Source organism: Ochotona curzoniae, unplaced genomic scaffold, assembly GCF_017591425.1.
Source record: "Ochotona curzoniae isolate NIBS_2020 unplaced genomic scaffold, NIBS_Ocur_1.0 scaffold_3835, whole genome shotgun sequence".
NCBI lineage: Eukaryota > Metazoa > Chordata > Mammalia > Lagomorpha > Ochotonidae > Ochotona > Ochotona curzoniae.
Genome location: NW_024467114.1, coordinates 8,637,067 through 8,652,563, shown reverse-complemented (window position 1 = coordinate 8,652,563; position 15,497 = coordinate 8,637,067). Strand labels below are relative to the sequence as shown.

The 15,497-nt window shown below is 45.3% G+C and overlaps 1 protein-coding gene across 1 annotated transcript in view; it reads right to left on the bottom strand.

Moving 5' to 3' along the window:
• AKAP9 (A-kinase anchoring protein 9) overlaps positions 1 to 13,724 on the bottom strand; it is a 116,989-nt gene extending 103,265 nt beyond the window's left edge. Inside the window, 1 exon segment of the mRNA XM_040964985.1 lies at positions 13,469 to 13,724. Coding sequence (XP_040820919.1) covers positions 13,469 to 13,516 — 48 coding nt within the window. The 5' untranslated portion in view covers positions 13,517 to 13,724.
• Between the last annotated feature and the right edge of the window lie 1,773 nt (positions 13,725 to 15,497).

Genomic DNA, 15,497 nt, shown 5'->3' with positions numbered 1-15,497 from the left:
GGACATGATCTCTTCTGACACACATACAGTTTTTGTAAGGAACAGTAACTATGAAAATAATAGACCTGCCACATCTGGTTAGTTAATGGCCCAAGATGGAAGTCCCTTGGGTGTCAGAGCTCCCGCACATGATGCAATCAGGCCCACAGTAACACACATCCATCACTGTTACGTCCCTTGCCCTCCTCCCTCCTTCCCCAGACACTTCCTGCTCCTCAAGGACTGCTGGATCACCGGATTCCAAACCGCACATCTCTGAACCCTTGGCACATGCATGAATACAGCAGTGACATACCTGCAACAGTTGCAAAAATGGAAACCACCCAAATCCTCACAGGAAGAACAGATCCTGACACCGGAAGGCTATGCTGTACCTGACAGCGGAAGAGAGCCATCCCTGAAGACTGCATGAGTAAACTCAGACCCAGGAAAACTGATCAATTACCTATGTACACATCCGGGTGAGAATGGGCAGGTATGGTTTTAGAGATGTATTTGTACATGGCTGCTTCTTACCTGAACAACAGGCAGACACAAGGTGCTTTTTATCATTCATCTGTATCTTCCAAGTATTTTTTATATATCTTTCCTAAGTGCAGCACTTGAGTATTTAAATGTTAAGCATACACTGTTGAGGCATCCAACCCAGGACCCCCAGCTCCTGCTACCCTGAAGTTCCTGCTGTTCCTCCTGCTCTGGTCTGCTGAGAACAAAGCTAAGCCAATTAGACTCTTCCCCCGAACCAGACAGCAAGGACGGAGGAAGACCTGAAGAAAGACACCATGCGGGAGAGGCACATTATACACGGGATTCTAAAATCACTGCAGGAAACAATAAAAACCTGCAAATACTCCCAACATCACTACAAATGATAGTCTCTCTGACCGCCCAGCGAGATGTCCGCGCACAGACACATCTCTGCATCTAGTGTTCTTTCCTGCTTCTTCATTTGCACCCCACCTGAAGAGGCTGCTGCATCTTATGAGGTCAGGAGTCATAACTACTGCGTGCTGCAGAATCGCAGAGAAGCCTTGCCCTAAACCCCACTGCTCATTGAGGAGATGGCTCAAAAGACAATCAGCCTCGCAGGTGCTTCTACCACGCAGTCAAAATCTGGAGCCAGATCACTAGGTGCCTGCTCTGTGAGCGGACTTGTTGCTGCTGTTTATGTAATTTTGTCCACCTCCCTGGCTTTTAAAAGTGTCTTTATTGCGAGAAAACCTCCACTGGATAGAATAGACTCTGTATATCATCCATAATTTTTAATCAAGCACCAAGTGGTATGCAGGCAAAGGAATCTGCAAGGAAAGAACACGGTGCTGTTGGAACAGAGGTGTTGGCAAAAACAGCATCAGCCTCTTCTGTTCCTCTCTGCCCTTCCTCTCAGTCTCTGCACCTTTTTCCCAACCCCACTTAACCAACGCAGGAGTGCTTTTCCAATGTTTATTTGGGGGAGAGACAAAAGAGCTCTACCAGATTTAGACTGCTTCTATCTTTCTACCAGCAAGAAAGCAAGAGACAAGGGAGTGGGGGGAGAGCGGAGTGCGAGGGAATCCCCATCCTGCATTTCACTCTTCAAATGCCACCAAGACGTAAGCTGGGCCAGAGCCAAAGCTGGAAGCCAGAAATTCAATCCAGGTCTCCTACACGGGCGGTAGGAAGCAGATTACTTGAGCCATAGCTGCTGCCTCCTAGGGGCTGCATCAACAGGAACCGGAAGGCAGGGCAGGGCAAGCATCAAGCCCAGGAACTCCGGTGTTGGATGCTGGCATCTCAACTAGTGTCTTAACTGCTAGGCTAAACATCCACTCCATCAGTCTTAATGAAGTCAGCGTTTTATAATTTTAGAAAATTACGACTTTACTGCATCATTTGTGTAGCAATTGCATGTAACCACCACCTGGTGGCAGCATACCTACTTAAGTGTGATTTTTGACAAATTTTTAGATTAAACATGACAAATCATTCTTTAAGATTTTTGCTACTTTCACAGTAAAAGCAAGACTAAGTTAAGTGACACATTACTGTTATCTGATCCTAACCTTATTTCTTCAATCTAATATCCTACTATATAATTTAATCCTATAAACCAGTCTGCTAACATTTCCTGAGCCTTCCATGTTCTGACAAAGTCCTAAGTGTGCTACAGTCATTAGCTGAATTTTCAGAACACCCCAAGTACCCAGGCACTAGCAGTACTGTTGTTATTCTAGTCTTTAAAATTATTTATTTGAAAGGCAGAGTTGGAGAGAGAGAGGGACGGAGGGAGGGAGGAAGCAATTAGCTGAATCCACTGCTGAATTCAATTCCCAGAAGGTCCTAACAACCAGGGAAGGACCAAACCAAAGCCAGCAGTTTCTCCAGGGTTTCCCACGCATTGCAAAGGACCAAGCACTTGGGCTATCATCCTCCGCTGTTTTGCCGGCCATGAGCAAACAGTTGGATCAGAAGTGGCGTGACCTGCACCCATGTGGGATGCTGGCAGGGCAGACCGCATCTTTACCTGCTAGACCCCAATACCAGTCAGGAATTCCCATTTTCCAGATAGAGACAGAGGCACAGGCAGAGCTGAACCAGGCCAAAATCAGGAGCCAGAAACTTCTCAAGTGCGTGAGGGTGCAGGGGCAAAGCAGTTGGGCCATTTCCACTGCTATCCCAGGCGCCTGGCAGGGATCTGGATTGGAAGTGGAGCAGCTAGGACTTGAACTGATGAACCAGAGCCTATATGGGACACTGACAGCACAGGTGGAAGTTTAGCCAGTAACACCAGAATGCTAGCCTCCACAGGGACATTTTATGATGAACACAGTGGGGCCCTTGTCTTGCACAAGCCAGGATCCCACACGGGTGCTCCCCGTATCCCAGCTGCTCCACTTCCCATCCAGCTCCCTGCTTGTGCCCTGAGAAAGCAGCTGAGGATGGCCCAAAGCCTTGGGACTCTGAACCCACATGGGAGATCCAGGGAGGCCCCTGGCTTTGGACTGGCTCAGCTCTGGCTTTGTGGTCACGTGGGGAGTGAATTAGCAGATTGAAGATCTTTCTCTCTCTGTATATCCACCTTTCCAATAAACATAAATAAATCTTAAAAAAAAAAAAGGATGAATGCAGTAAGGGCCAGTGTGGTAGTGTAGCATGCTAATCTGACTCCAGTACTGGCATCCCATATGGGTGCCTGTTCCTGTCCCAGCTGCTGGGCCCCTGTACCCAGGTAGGAAACAGAAAGCTACAGGCCCCCAGCTTCAACTGGCCCAGTTCTGGGTCTTGTGGCTATGTGGGTAACTATCCGGGGTCCTCCCGTCCCGCGGAAGAAATCACCCGACACTTGAGAGAGTCGCCAAGGCGCTTTATTCTGATCTTCCGTTGCGTCCATTAACTCCGTTGTGACCCTCCCCCGCCAAGCCCCCCCCCCCGCTTAACTGTCAAACTTGGCCAATCAACTTAAAGATAACCAAGGCACACCAATCAGGGCAAAGGGCCAATCACAGGGCAGGAAATGGTCAGTGCCCCCAACAGGTAACAATCCAGCAGACAGAAATCTTCATCTCTGTCTCTTCCTCTAACTCTTTCAAATAATATAAAAAGATTAATGCAGTGACAATGGACAGAACTGAAGAAAGCAAAAGGCTGGACACCGGCGGCTATAAGGGAGATAATGGGGGCATGGTTTTACTGGGTTGTGGTGCTAACATGGAAAGAAAAAGACTAAGCATGAGATATATTTTAAATTTAAAACTCGATTTGCCTGTGAATTTGAAGAATAAAATAAGCAAAAAATAAACAAAATAATTCAGGAAGTTTTCAAACAAGATGTTTTCAGAGTATATATTTACATTCTGTGTGTGTGTATATATATATATACACACACTCTGAAAACATCATATATATATATACATATATATATATATAAACTATCAAGCTGAAGAGTGTCATGGCACATTAGATAAAGGAAAGTACTTAAAATTAAAACCTTGGGACTGGCATTGTGGTATAGCAGGTACAGCCACAACCTGCAAAGCCAGCATCCCCTTTGGGCACCGGTTTGTACCCCAGTCGTTTCACTTCTGATCCAGCTCCCTACTAATGGCCTGGGAAAAGCAGCAGCAGATGACCCAAGTTTGGGGGCCCCTACCACCCATGTGAGAGACTCAGATGAAGCTTCTGGCTCCTGGCTTTAACTTGGCCCAGCCCTTCCCTTTGCCATCCTCTAGGGAGTGAACCAGTAGATGAAAGATTATTTTCTTTGTGTAACTTTAACTTTCAAATAAATCATCCAAAAAAAAAAAAAGCCCAGACTTATTTATTTTTATTGGAAAGGCCGATTTACAGAGAGAAGGAAAGAGAGAGGAGGTCTTCCACCCCTGGTTCACGCCCTAAAAGGCCACTATGGCTAGAGCTAAGTTGGTCTGAAGCCAGAGGCCAGAGCGTCCTCTTGATCTCCCACAAGGGTGTGGGGTCCCAAGGACTTGGACCATCCTCCGCTGCTCTCCCAACCCATAAGCAGGAAGGAAGATGGGAAGTGGAATAGCTAGCACAAGAACCAATGTCCACATAGGATAAAGTGCCACAGGCTGAGGATTAGCTTACTATACAACCACGTTGGCCCCATAAACAAACACATCTTAACACAACAGCAACAACAACAATAAACAAACAAAAAAACCCAGAAAAATTTAGAACATTAAAAAAAAAGTTAGGTCCAAGTCCTAGAGAAAAGGAAACATACTAGGACTCATATGTCATAATATTAAAATTCTGAAACCTATTAAAATGCTTATTTCACTTTATAAATTTATTTTTTAAAACATTCTCAATAAAAATATTAAATTTTCCTTTGCACAAAAGGGACAATTATAACAACTGGTTGTTTTATTGGTTCTGGTGGAAAAATGAAATCTCCCATCAAGGGGAAATCATTAGAAATGCTCAGTCATGAGTTTTCATTTAGGAAAGAATATATAAAAATAAAGTTAAATATTAGTTCAGCAAATACAAAAGATTTCACATCAAAATATTTCCAAAATTTCCAAAAGATGCAATGAATGGAATAAAAGGTTTCTATAACCTTCAGCCAAAATCCAATATTTCATACATAAACTTCCAGCAGATATTTGTTAATGCAGTTTCATACGCTTCTGATACCCTGCCCTTTAGAATATCTAATCAATTTGATTCTCAAGAAATGAACACGGTTAATCAACAGACTGTAAATGGCATGGGAATTAACTGAGATCACACTCCCAAAACCACAATTTCCCTTCCTCCTCACAAATTAAATCTGATTCTTGGATCATGTGCAAATGGCTTGGTTGGCTAAATCCTCACCTTGTATGTACTGGGATCTCATATGGGCACTGGTTCTAATCCCAGCAGCTCCATTTCCCATCCAGCTTCCTGCTTGTGACCTGGGAAAGCAGTTGAGGACGGCCCAAAGCCTTGGGACCCAGCCCTGTGTGGGAGACCTGGAAGAAACTCCTGGCTCCTGGCTTCAAATACACTCAGCTCAGGCCACTTTTCAATGGGGAGTGAATCAGCAGATGGAAGATCTTCTGTCTCTCTTTCTCTCTGTAAATCTAACTTTCCAATAGAAATTTTAAAAAGAAATCTTAAGAAAGTTTCATTCTTGGTAAATACAGCAAACTAATATCACAACTATAACTGACCCCTGTTCCTATCTTTCCTGGGAAACAGTAAAACAATCTGAACTTGAACAGAACTGAGCCCCCTGAGGAATAAATGCAGCCCAAGCATACAGCCCACAATGAGTGATTCTTCATAAAACAACAAGGAATCTACAGTGTTCAGTGCCAAGAAATAGAAGGAAAGAAAGCTTGGATTTTACATTGTTAGTTTTTCAGAAATCGGTAAACAGAAAATCTAGTCACCCAATACCATTTATACATTCAAATCTCCGTAGATTAAGCCTTCATAAAAGTCTAGCACCGTTCTAAACAGTCAGAATAATACTGGGGGCTTTAAGGGACCCTTTCTTAAAAGACAAAATTCCTCAGAGTGGCAGAGGACTGTTTGCTACACATACAAATCTCAGTAAATAGACCAGAAATCATAACCCTGATGAAAACCAAAAACAAACATTACATTGTTCATGAACAGAGAAAAGAATTTACACATGACAAAAGCATCTACAGATTTAAACAGATACAAGAGAACTTCAACAGGTTTATGGAAAATGTAGTTACAAGTTTATTCTGGTTTCAAAAATCTGAAGTCTATGCATAGTTTTTCATAATATAGCTATCTATGAACTTTTCGAAGACCCTCACATACATGGGATTCAATTTTTTGCCCCAAAATAAAGTTATCCTTAATTCCATTTTCCATGAACTTTCTGAAGTATGCTTGTGATCCAGGCAAACTATTTTTGAAACAATGCTAAATTTTTAAATGGTCTAAACAATTAGCACTTCTGGATGGTGTTAAACCATGTGCAAATCAACCCAAGTGAAAACAGTGTTCCTAAAAAGCATTATGCATCCTGAGGTGTACTTTGATGAAACCGCCATGAGAAGCCAAAAGAGCCAATAATGACAGTAAGAACATGCTACACTGACACCATGGCTCTATTATGCTCTTGCATAAAAATGCCAGGCCTTTTGGCTATGAAAAACGAAGCCATTTTCCTCCATAGTGGGTATGGGCTGGTAAGGATCAAGCCAAAACCCCAAGAGGTACCCCTCTGACCAACTGCATGTACTTGCAAGAACAGCTGGCCATGGATGGAATAACTTACTGGCCCACAAAACGATCAAACTTTACCATCAGGATCTATCAATTTACCAAGAAACTACTATATACAGGAAGCAACAGTTTACAGCGTGGCAGAGCCCAGATGACTAAACAAATCAAGATGGAAGATAATCCAAAAGGATGTAGTACTATATCAAAATTAGTAACAACCCAATTAAAAGATATGAAAAAGTTTGATCAAGATCTACGAGTAGCCCACAGGTACATGAAAAGATGACTGACATAATTAGTCACTAGGAAAATGCAAATCAAAACCACAAGATACTACTTCAAACTCCCAGGATGGCTATAACACAACCTGGACGACACAAGTGTTCACAAGGATACAGAGAAAATGGATCCTCATACATTGCTGATGGGAACATAAATTTGGAAAACCACCAGGCTTACCACATGATGCAACAGTTCCGCTCTTAGCAGTATGTTTGCAAGAAAAAGAAAAATTAGTATTAAATATTCATATACAAATTTTCACACCAGCATTATTCAAAATAGCCAAAAGGTTGAAATAATCAAATGCCCACCAATGGATAAATGGATAAACAAATTGTGATAGTCTCACAATGAATTCTTATTCAGACTTAAACTGGTATGAAGTACTGCTGCATGCCGCATCATAGATGAACCTATGCTCATCACGCCAAGTCAGAGCAGCCGGATGCAGACGTGTGCATGTTTCCATTTATATGAGAAACTGGCAACAGATCAACCACACAGAGCAACCTGAGAGCTCCTAGCAGCTGGAGGGGGAGGGAACCAAGATCCCTATTTAATGGGTACAGGTTTTGCTCTGGATGACAAAAGACATTCCAGAATTAGATAGAAACAACAGTTGCATAACACTATCATGACACTACAATGTCTGCTATTTAAAATGGCTAATTTTTGTTAAGTGAGTTTCACTTCAATTTAAAAATAACTACAGGTTCTTTGTATCTAGTACCAGAAGGATCCAAAGAGTTTTCAACCATGATTTAATCTGTCCTTCAAAACACCTGCTGAGATTCCTCTACCATATGACAGGATTATACCCACAGTAACACACAGTTTAGAACTTAAAACACGTGCTTGCTAACTGAAAATCCATATCTTCAGTTGCAGTTATTCAAAAACGCTGCTTTAACAAACAGGCACATAAATGTTCGCAGTCTGCTGTTTTTTCTACCAGATCAAAAAGCACCACAATAAACTCTATCCTTTCATTCACACTCCCTTCTTCCTCTCCCTCACACACACCCTCCCACAAGCAAACACAAAACCACCTTTAACAGCAAACTTTCAAAATTCTCTAGCTTTCCCATTTTCAGCTTTTTAAAGACCTTTTGAAAGAATGCTAACCGATTCAATAAGATGCCTAGTTTTTACTAGAATTGTCCTTATCACTGAATCTAGCATGAAAACTTACCCTAGCTGCCACACTAGAAGAAATTCACTCACATTTAAATAACAAGTAAACTATAAAAGAAACATATCTTGTCATCACAGTTTAGTTCTGACACTTTTTTATTTATAAAAGTAGAAGATTTATAAAAGTAGAAGATTTTTTTCTCGAAAACAATGCCTGTCCCACCTCACTCACTTTCTAGTTCCCTGGATGTGTCCTATCACGCTTCCTTCCTCTTTTCCCTGCGCTATCATTTAGCTAGGAAATCCATGGTGCCCTGCTAGTAAAACTAAAAGTTAAGTGACAGTGCATGCAAGAGAGGAAGTGAAGACACAGGACACATGCAGGGGACTGCAGGAGAGCGAACACTGTTACCAAGCACAGCCAACTCCTCTTTGTCACTGCTGTGTGCCTGCGACACCTGCTTCCAACCCCACTCAAGAGCCTGTCGGGTCCACTCTTCCTTTGCCCTGCTCTCTGAACACCGTGGTTTGTTCCAGCAAAGCCTCAAGGGCATAAAGCAGTTCTAAGTCACAGGAATGCACCAGTGTTTGCTGCAATAAATGTCGACTAAGGCACTAAATCCCCGTCCAGGTTAAAAGCTAAGTATGCTCTGCCATTAAATGAATAAATGGAAAAATAGGGAGGAAAAACACTGTCTTAGTCTTTGGCAGTCTATCTGAAATACGCAAAGAAATATTTCACAACATAATTAACTTTATCAAGTACAAACAGTAATGAGAAGTGCAGCCATCAATAACCGAACACATGGCATGCAGAGAATATGGTCCTTTATTACACATATTGGGCCCCATCGATCATGGAATCCAACAGGTAAAAACTTTAAGAACTATTCAACAAATCATGTTAACTACACAAAATGGTAAATAGATGGTATAAATATTTTATTGGAATTTGCCACATTGAATACTAAACAGTACATCTAATGTGAATTTGAGTGTTAATTTTATACTAAACACAAAACTGCCCTTTAATTTTGAAACTAACACTGCAATTTTATTATACTTTGTAAATAACACGTCTACTTGAGAAAAATTAAGTCATCTGACGTGCTGACAGGATTAGAGTCTGGCTGTACTCCTGTGGTGCTGCTTCTGCCAGCATGCTAGAAATGGGGGGAGCCCAGTTCTGACAGCGTTTCCTTAATTACCTGCCAACATCTCTGGGTCCACGTGGCAGGCTCTTGCACCACACTGGGGACCTAGCTGAGGCTGCTCTGCAAACCAAAACCCGCCAAGCAGCAGACTCCACTGCCACGCGCGACCCAAGCAGCTCCGTGGGCTCTGGATTTTATTTTCAAAGCACCCCATGAACCTCATTCTAGGTTCTTTAGTCACAGCACATCTGAAACAGTGAATCAGGGGGAGTGGATGAGAAGGAATGAGCCAAAACATCAGCCTCTCCCCGGCCATGAGAGCTGTCAGTAAGAAAGAAGGAAAGTAAGCAAGAGACCTATGTGTGGCAATACAGAATCCCAAGTAAACACACAAACAGCACTGGACTATCCCAAAACAGAAAATGTGTGTGTGTCTGTGTGTGTGCGCGCGTATGTGTGCACGTGCAGACAGCGATGGATCTGCTGGTTCACTCCCCCAAACACCCAAGTCAGGAGCTGGGAACGTCTCCCACATGGGAAGCAGGAAGCCAGTGACCTGAGCGGTCATGCTGCATCCCATGGCCGACATTGGCAGGGAGCTACAGTGAGGTCTGAAACCCAGGAATGCTCAGGTTCGGTGCAAGCGCCATCACAGTGTCTGGTCTAGCCCATTCCACCCCGCTCATTTTCTGTTCTGTTGAATGGTCACATAAACCTAATATGTTCTTCATAAAAGAGCAGCTCATAAACCTTTATTATTTTTAAAAATACCATTTGAATGCTTTTCCTGATTATATAAAATAGAGAATTGGAAAATACTAAAAATGGAAATGAAAATTGCCTGTAACCACTACCCACAAATAATCACCAATCCTATCATGGTGTATTTTTATAATACACATATAAATATGTTATATATCTTTTTCGGTAATTTTTTCTCAACCTGCTATAATTTGTGAGCATTTTTTTTAAACTCAAAATGATCATTTACTAGGTCTAGATACAAAAAGGAAATTTTCACATGGAAGAACTTATCAACAAGAAAAATATATATTTTTTAAAGATTTATTTTTATTATTTTTTATTGGAAAGGCGGATATACAGAGAGGACAGACAGAGAGGAAGATCTTCCGTCCGATGATTCACTCCCCAAGTGAGCGCAATGGCCGATGCTATGCCGGTCTGAAGCCAGGAGCCTCTTCCGGGTCTCCCACGTGGGTGCAGGTTCCCAAAGCCTTGGGCCGTCCTCAACTGCCTTCCCGGGCCACAGGCAGGGAGCTGGAAGGGAAGCGGGGCTGCTGGGATAGAACCGACACCCATATGGGATCCTGGGCGTGCAAGGCGAGGACCTTAACCACTGCGCCACCGCGCCAGGCCCAAGAAAAATATTTTTAAAAGTTTTAAAACTATTGTCAGGGCCAGTGTTGTGACACAGTGGGTCAACTGTCACGTGTAATACTGGCATCCCACATGACCACAGTTCAAGTCTTGTTTACTCCCTGCTAATGTGCCTGGGAAAGCAATGGGACATGGCCCAAGTGCCTGGGTTACTGTCACTCATGGAGCCCGCCTTTCATGCCATTTGGGGAGTGAACTGGCGGCTGGAAGATCCCTTTCTCTCCATGATGACTTTCAAATAAATAAACCTTTTTTTAAAAAAAAATGAGACAAAAACTAGACTACTGACAATATACATGTAAATTACTGCACAGATCAGACATTTGAAAAACCAAACCTCTGAACAAATTTTGGAGAATGATCACTCTAAGCGGTTTTTGATGCCAGCAGTGAGTCTTGTAATTATAAGGGTTCTGGATGATCGTTACTAAATTACAGCCACTCCAGCAAAGTAGCATCATTAATAATTCATGGCGCCAGTGTCCTGTGGTACAGGAGCTAATTCTCTGGTGCCCATGTGGGATGGCTAGCGCTGCCATCCCACATGGGCACCAGTTCTTGCGCTGCTGTTCCACGTGCAACCCAGCTCTCTGCTTGTGGCCTGGGAAAGCAGCAGGAAACAACCCAAATCCTCAGGACCCTGTATCCATGTGGGAGATTGGGAAAAAGTTCCTGGCTCCCAGCTTCAGCTCAGCTCTGGCCACTGTGGCCAATTGGGATGTGAATGTGAACCAGCACTATTTCCATTTCTGCTTACAAATCTATCTATTTTCCAAATCTATCTTTCAAATTCAAATCTTAAAAAAAAATTCATCAGTCATTTTTCTCAGTCACTTACTCAGCAAATACTTGACAGGGTGTCAAGTGGAACACATCACAACCCGACTGGAAGGCCAGAATGTCACCATCTCTGTATTCCCAGCCCAGGGCTACAACACGAGTTTAAGATGGTTTTGCTGAATGACCACATTTAGAATCCAGAGTTTTAGGTCCTAAAAGCACATATTTATATAAGGAAAATAATTTGTGTAGAATATTTGATGATGCCATTTCCATTGTGTCTTCCTGATGTTAATGGCTACATAATATTCCACTGCATTTTTACAGCTTAGAAAACCCCTCTCCGCACACTGTATCTGAAGACCTCTCAGTATTGTCACTGCGGAGCTAACACATTCACCTCCAACTCCAAACGTACCAACCTTGTAAGACCCAGATTTACTTCTCCCTGGAAAATGCAGGCTTAACTTCAGAAGAAGACAAACTCCTGAAATACAAATTAATCCTAAAAAATTATCCCATTGGTAGAATGTTGAAAGACACACAACCCCACAGAGATCCAGATGTCAATTTTGCCAATCAACTACTTAGAACTGTTTAACTGAATCCGCCATGTGCCTGTGCAAAGGAAACCATGTTCCCTGGGACTGTTTCACACGTGCTCGGCACAAGCAGTAAAAATTCCAACAGGAGACAAACCAGAGCATCGGGGCTCTGGAAGGGAGCACAGCTGGTCCCCCTCACTGAAGGAATGAATGTGAGCCATCTGCGGGCCTTTGAAGGAACCCCAGGGGCCTCTTTCCTCCCTTTACAACTCCTAAGAATCCCCCTGGCCAAACATGGACGTTGACTTCAGGCACACTGAGCTTCCTGGAGAGCCAGCTGAATTTCAGAAATCCAAAGCTACACACACTCCCGATGGCGGGATGCACGCGCACCTGCGCCTCTGCAGGACGGCCCTGCCTCCGAGGACGCAGCCTCCTCTACGTGGGGAGACAGGGGAAGACAAGGGAAACAGCTACCTCCCTTCTAATTTAACCGAGGTTCAAGGAGGACTGCTAACAATGACCCCTCAAGAGACAGAAGATAACCTACGAAAAGGTCATTTCATTGTAAGGAACAAACGGGCCTTTGAGACCAACCAAAGGACATGTCAAACGTGTCATTTTTTAAACACTTCCATTATTCCACGTATCCTTCTGCGTCAGATTTTTTCATGAAGCCCAACGAATGACACCTGTGCACGACTGTATTGTTTGCTTTACAGGCGTTCTCATGCACGCGCGCGTGCACACACACACACATACGAGCACAAGGGCTCACCATACAGAAACAGATGACAAAGAGATTATTTAAAGCAGAAAACCTATAGGTGTCATTTGGAACACAGAACGTCCCGGTTCCCGCACGTTTCATTCAGGCAGCCTTGGCTCTCCACTGGATACAAAAACGCGTGCCGTGACAAAGACCTCCAAACACAAGCCTACAAAGACACGTTCCTACCAACGCCCCTACAAGCCGAGTTCACAGGTGGCACTCGTGGCACAGTCGAGCCACTGTCGGGGCAGCTGTCACAGGCCAATCACGCACGCCCAGGAGTGCCAGCGTGCCACCGACGAGGACGAGTCAGCGGCCGCGCACCAATCCCCCCAAATAAAGAAAAGCCCGAATTCCCCACCCCGAGAAGCACAATGCCGGGGCGCTTCCCACAAACCCCGCTCTCAGGCCGGAAAGGCTGAGGCTTTCGCAGCAATTAAATGCCAGCTGATGGCAATCACGTAAAAGCAGCGTGTTTTCTTTGGGCATTTACGAGAAAGGAGCCACGTCCCTCACTCCATGCCGAAGTCTGGCCAGCGAGGAAGGCGCGCCGGGCTCTTCCTCCTGGCGGCAAAAGCGGGTGCAGGGGCAGACCCGCGAGCGTACCCGGGGCTCCCGCCGCCGCCCACTCGGCTCCCCAGACGCCCTCCCACCCCGGCCCGGCCGCCGCCTCCCTCAGCGGGCCCAGCTGCCTCCGTCTCTCCTACCTTGGCTTTGCCGGCCTCCAGCTTCTTCTGTCGCTCCTCGTCCTCCATGGCCTCTGCGGAAGGCGGCGGAGCAGCGGGCGGGGCGTGGGGGAGAAAGCAGAGGTCGGTTCAGGCGGTCGCGGGACGGCGAGCTCTGCGGCCCGGCGAGCAGGCCCGGCGCGGCCCCACCCGCAGCGGAGCGGCCTCAGCGCTCACTGGCGGATCGCCCCGGGCCACACGGCCGGCGCCGTCACCGCCGCCGCCATCTTGGTCTCCACGTAAACACACGGCGGGCGGAGGCTGAGGGGGGCACGTCGGTCCGCGCAGCCGCCGCGCCGGGCAGGTGCGCCGCCGGCCCGCCCCCTCCGCCTTCCCGGGACCGCGCGGCGGCACCGAGCGTCTTCCCCGGGTGGGCGGCCCCGCGAAGGCGGCTGGCTGAGGGGCTGAGGGGCTGAGGGGCTGAGGCGGGGGCGTGCCTGGGCTGCCCTCGGCCGGTGGGGCTCCCAACTGTGCAAGGGATTCGGTGCCCTTTAAGCTGTGCAGTTTTTTTCAAGTCACAAAAGCATGATGCTTAAAGGAATTGAGAAACCTGGTGGGAAAGAAGCGAAAGACACACTCGCTGGACCTCAGTTTTTCAGCCTACATGGAAGCTGGGAGAGCAACCCCGAAGGTTCTGATGACTTCCTTGGCCCGCCTGGCCCTTTATTTGTGTCTGGTTCCTGCCCTCGCTCTGGTTCGTCCTGCAAGTCCCACCTCACTGATCTCCACCCACACACAGCTATTGTTATCTCTTTGTTCGTCCCTGCCAAAACTTACACTCCCATCCCATCTCTCTGCAGAGCCTCCTTGTGACAGCGATGCTTGGGGACGGGGCCAGTGGGCTGCAACTAGATTTCTTGTTCTTACGTTAAACTAGTAACGTGTCCTCCCGGAGCTTACCTGGAGCTGGTTAATATTTATGACTGCCCCTGTTACAATTGAATCTTCCCGAGTTAGTGTCGGCTTTCTTTTTCTTGAATTTCCTTTGTGTCCTCTGCAAGGCCTTTTGACAGCTTATATGCTTTTTAGGTCACCTGACACTGCCCGTGCCTTGACGACCAGCACTCAGCTGCGTCCTGGCGACAGTAGGATGGCTAGAACAGCCCTTTGCTGCGAGTAAACACTGCTGGAGTGACTCAGCCATGTCTACAAATTGGTCAGTACTTGTTCCTTTTCCCCACAATCCTTCCTTTTTTCTCCCTGTTCTCCAACCTAGAGGGGAACAGATTTTAATGTCTTAAGTGGCACAAGCCCCTCCTTTGTTTTGAGGGAGGTTGGACTGAAAAAGCTGCAGGAGTGAGAACAGACTGTGAGACCCACCATGGACGTGCTGCTAGCAAGTGAATCTTGGGGTTAAGAAAGAAAAAGGGAAAGACTAAAGACCTCAAGTCTACCACAAAGACTGATTTTCATGTAGTCCCAGTTTAGACATTCTTATATTTAAAAATATTAAGTTCCGCAGTACATATACATAATAGTGGCAGTACATATTGTCTCATTATCTCAACCTGAACGAGAGACTGGTAAGATTAACATTTATCACGGGATCAAAGAATCAAGACAATAAAAGGAGAAGTGATTTACTCAGTCACCAGCCAGCTAAAAGTAGAGCTAGAACTAGCAATGAAGTTGTTTCAATGTTTCCCCTCACCAATCATGCCTGTTACACAAGCAATGAGTGTTTGAAGAAGTTAAATATTGACTTCTATTAGATGGGCAAGTATGTGGCCCTACCAGTCTGACTCTTCCTTCTGACACCTGTTCATGTCATGTCATTCATTCATTCAAGTCATTCCCTAAGAAGATGCTATTTCACCGAGACTTGAAAAGAGTGAGGCAATGAACCATGGAGATGAGTGAGCTGTTGGTAAATCCGAAGCACTGAAGCTGGAGGACAGCTGACCTGATCAAGGAAGGCCAAGAGGCCAGGATGGCAGGAGTGGGGTAAGCACTAGGTGTTAGAATAAGAGGGAACGGGTTGGATTCCTTGGACATGCCAGGATCCCATATG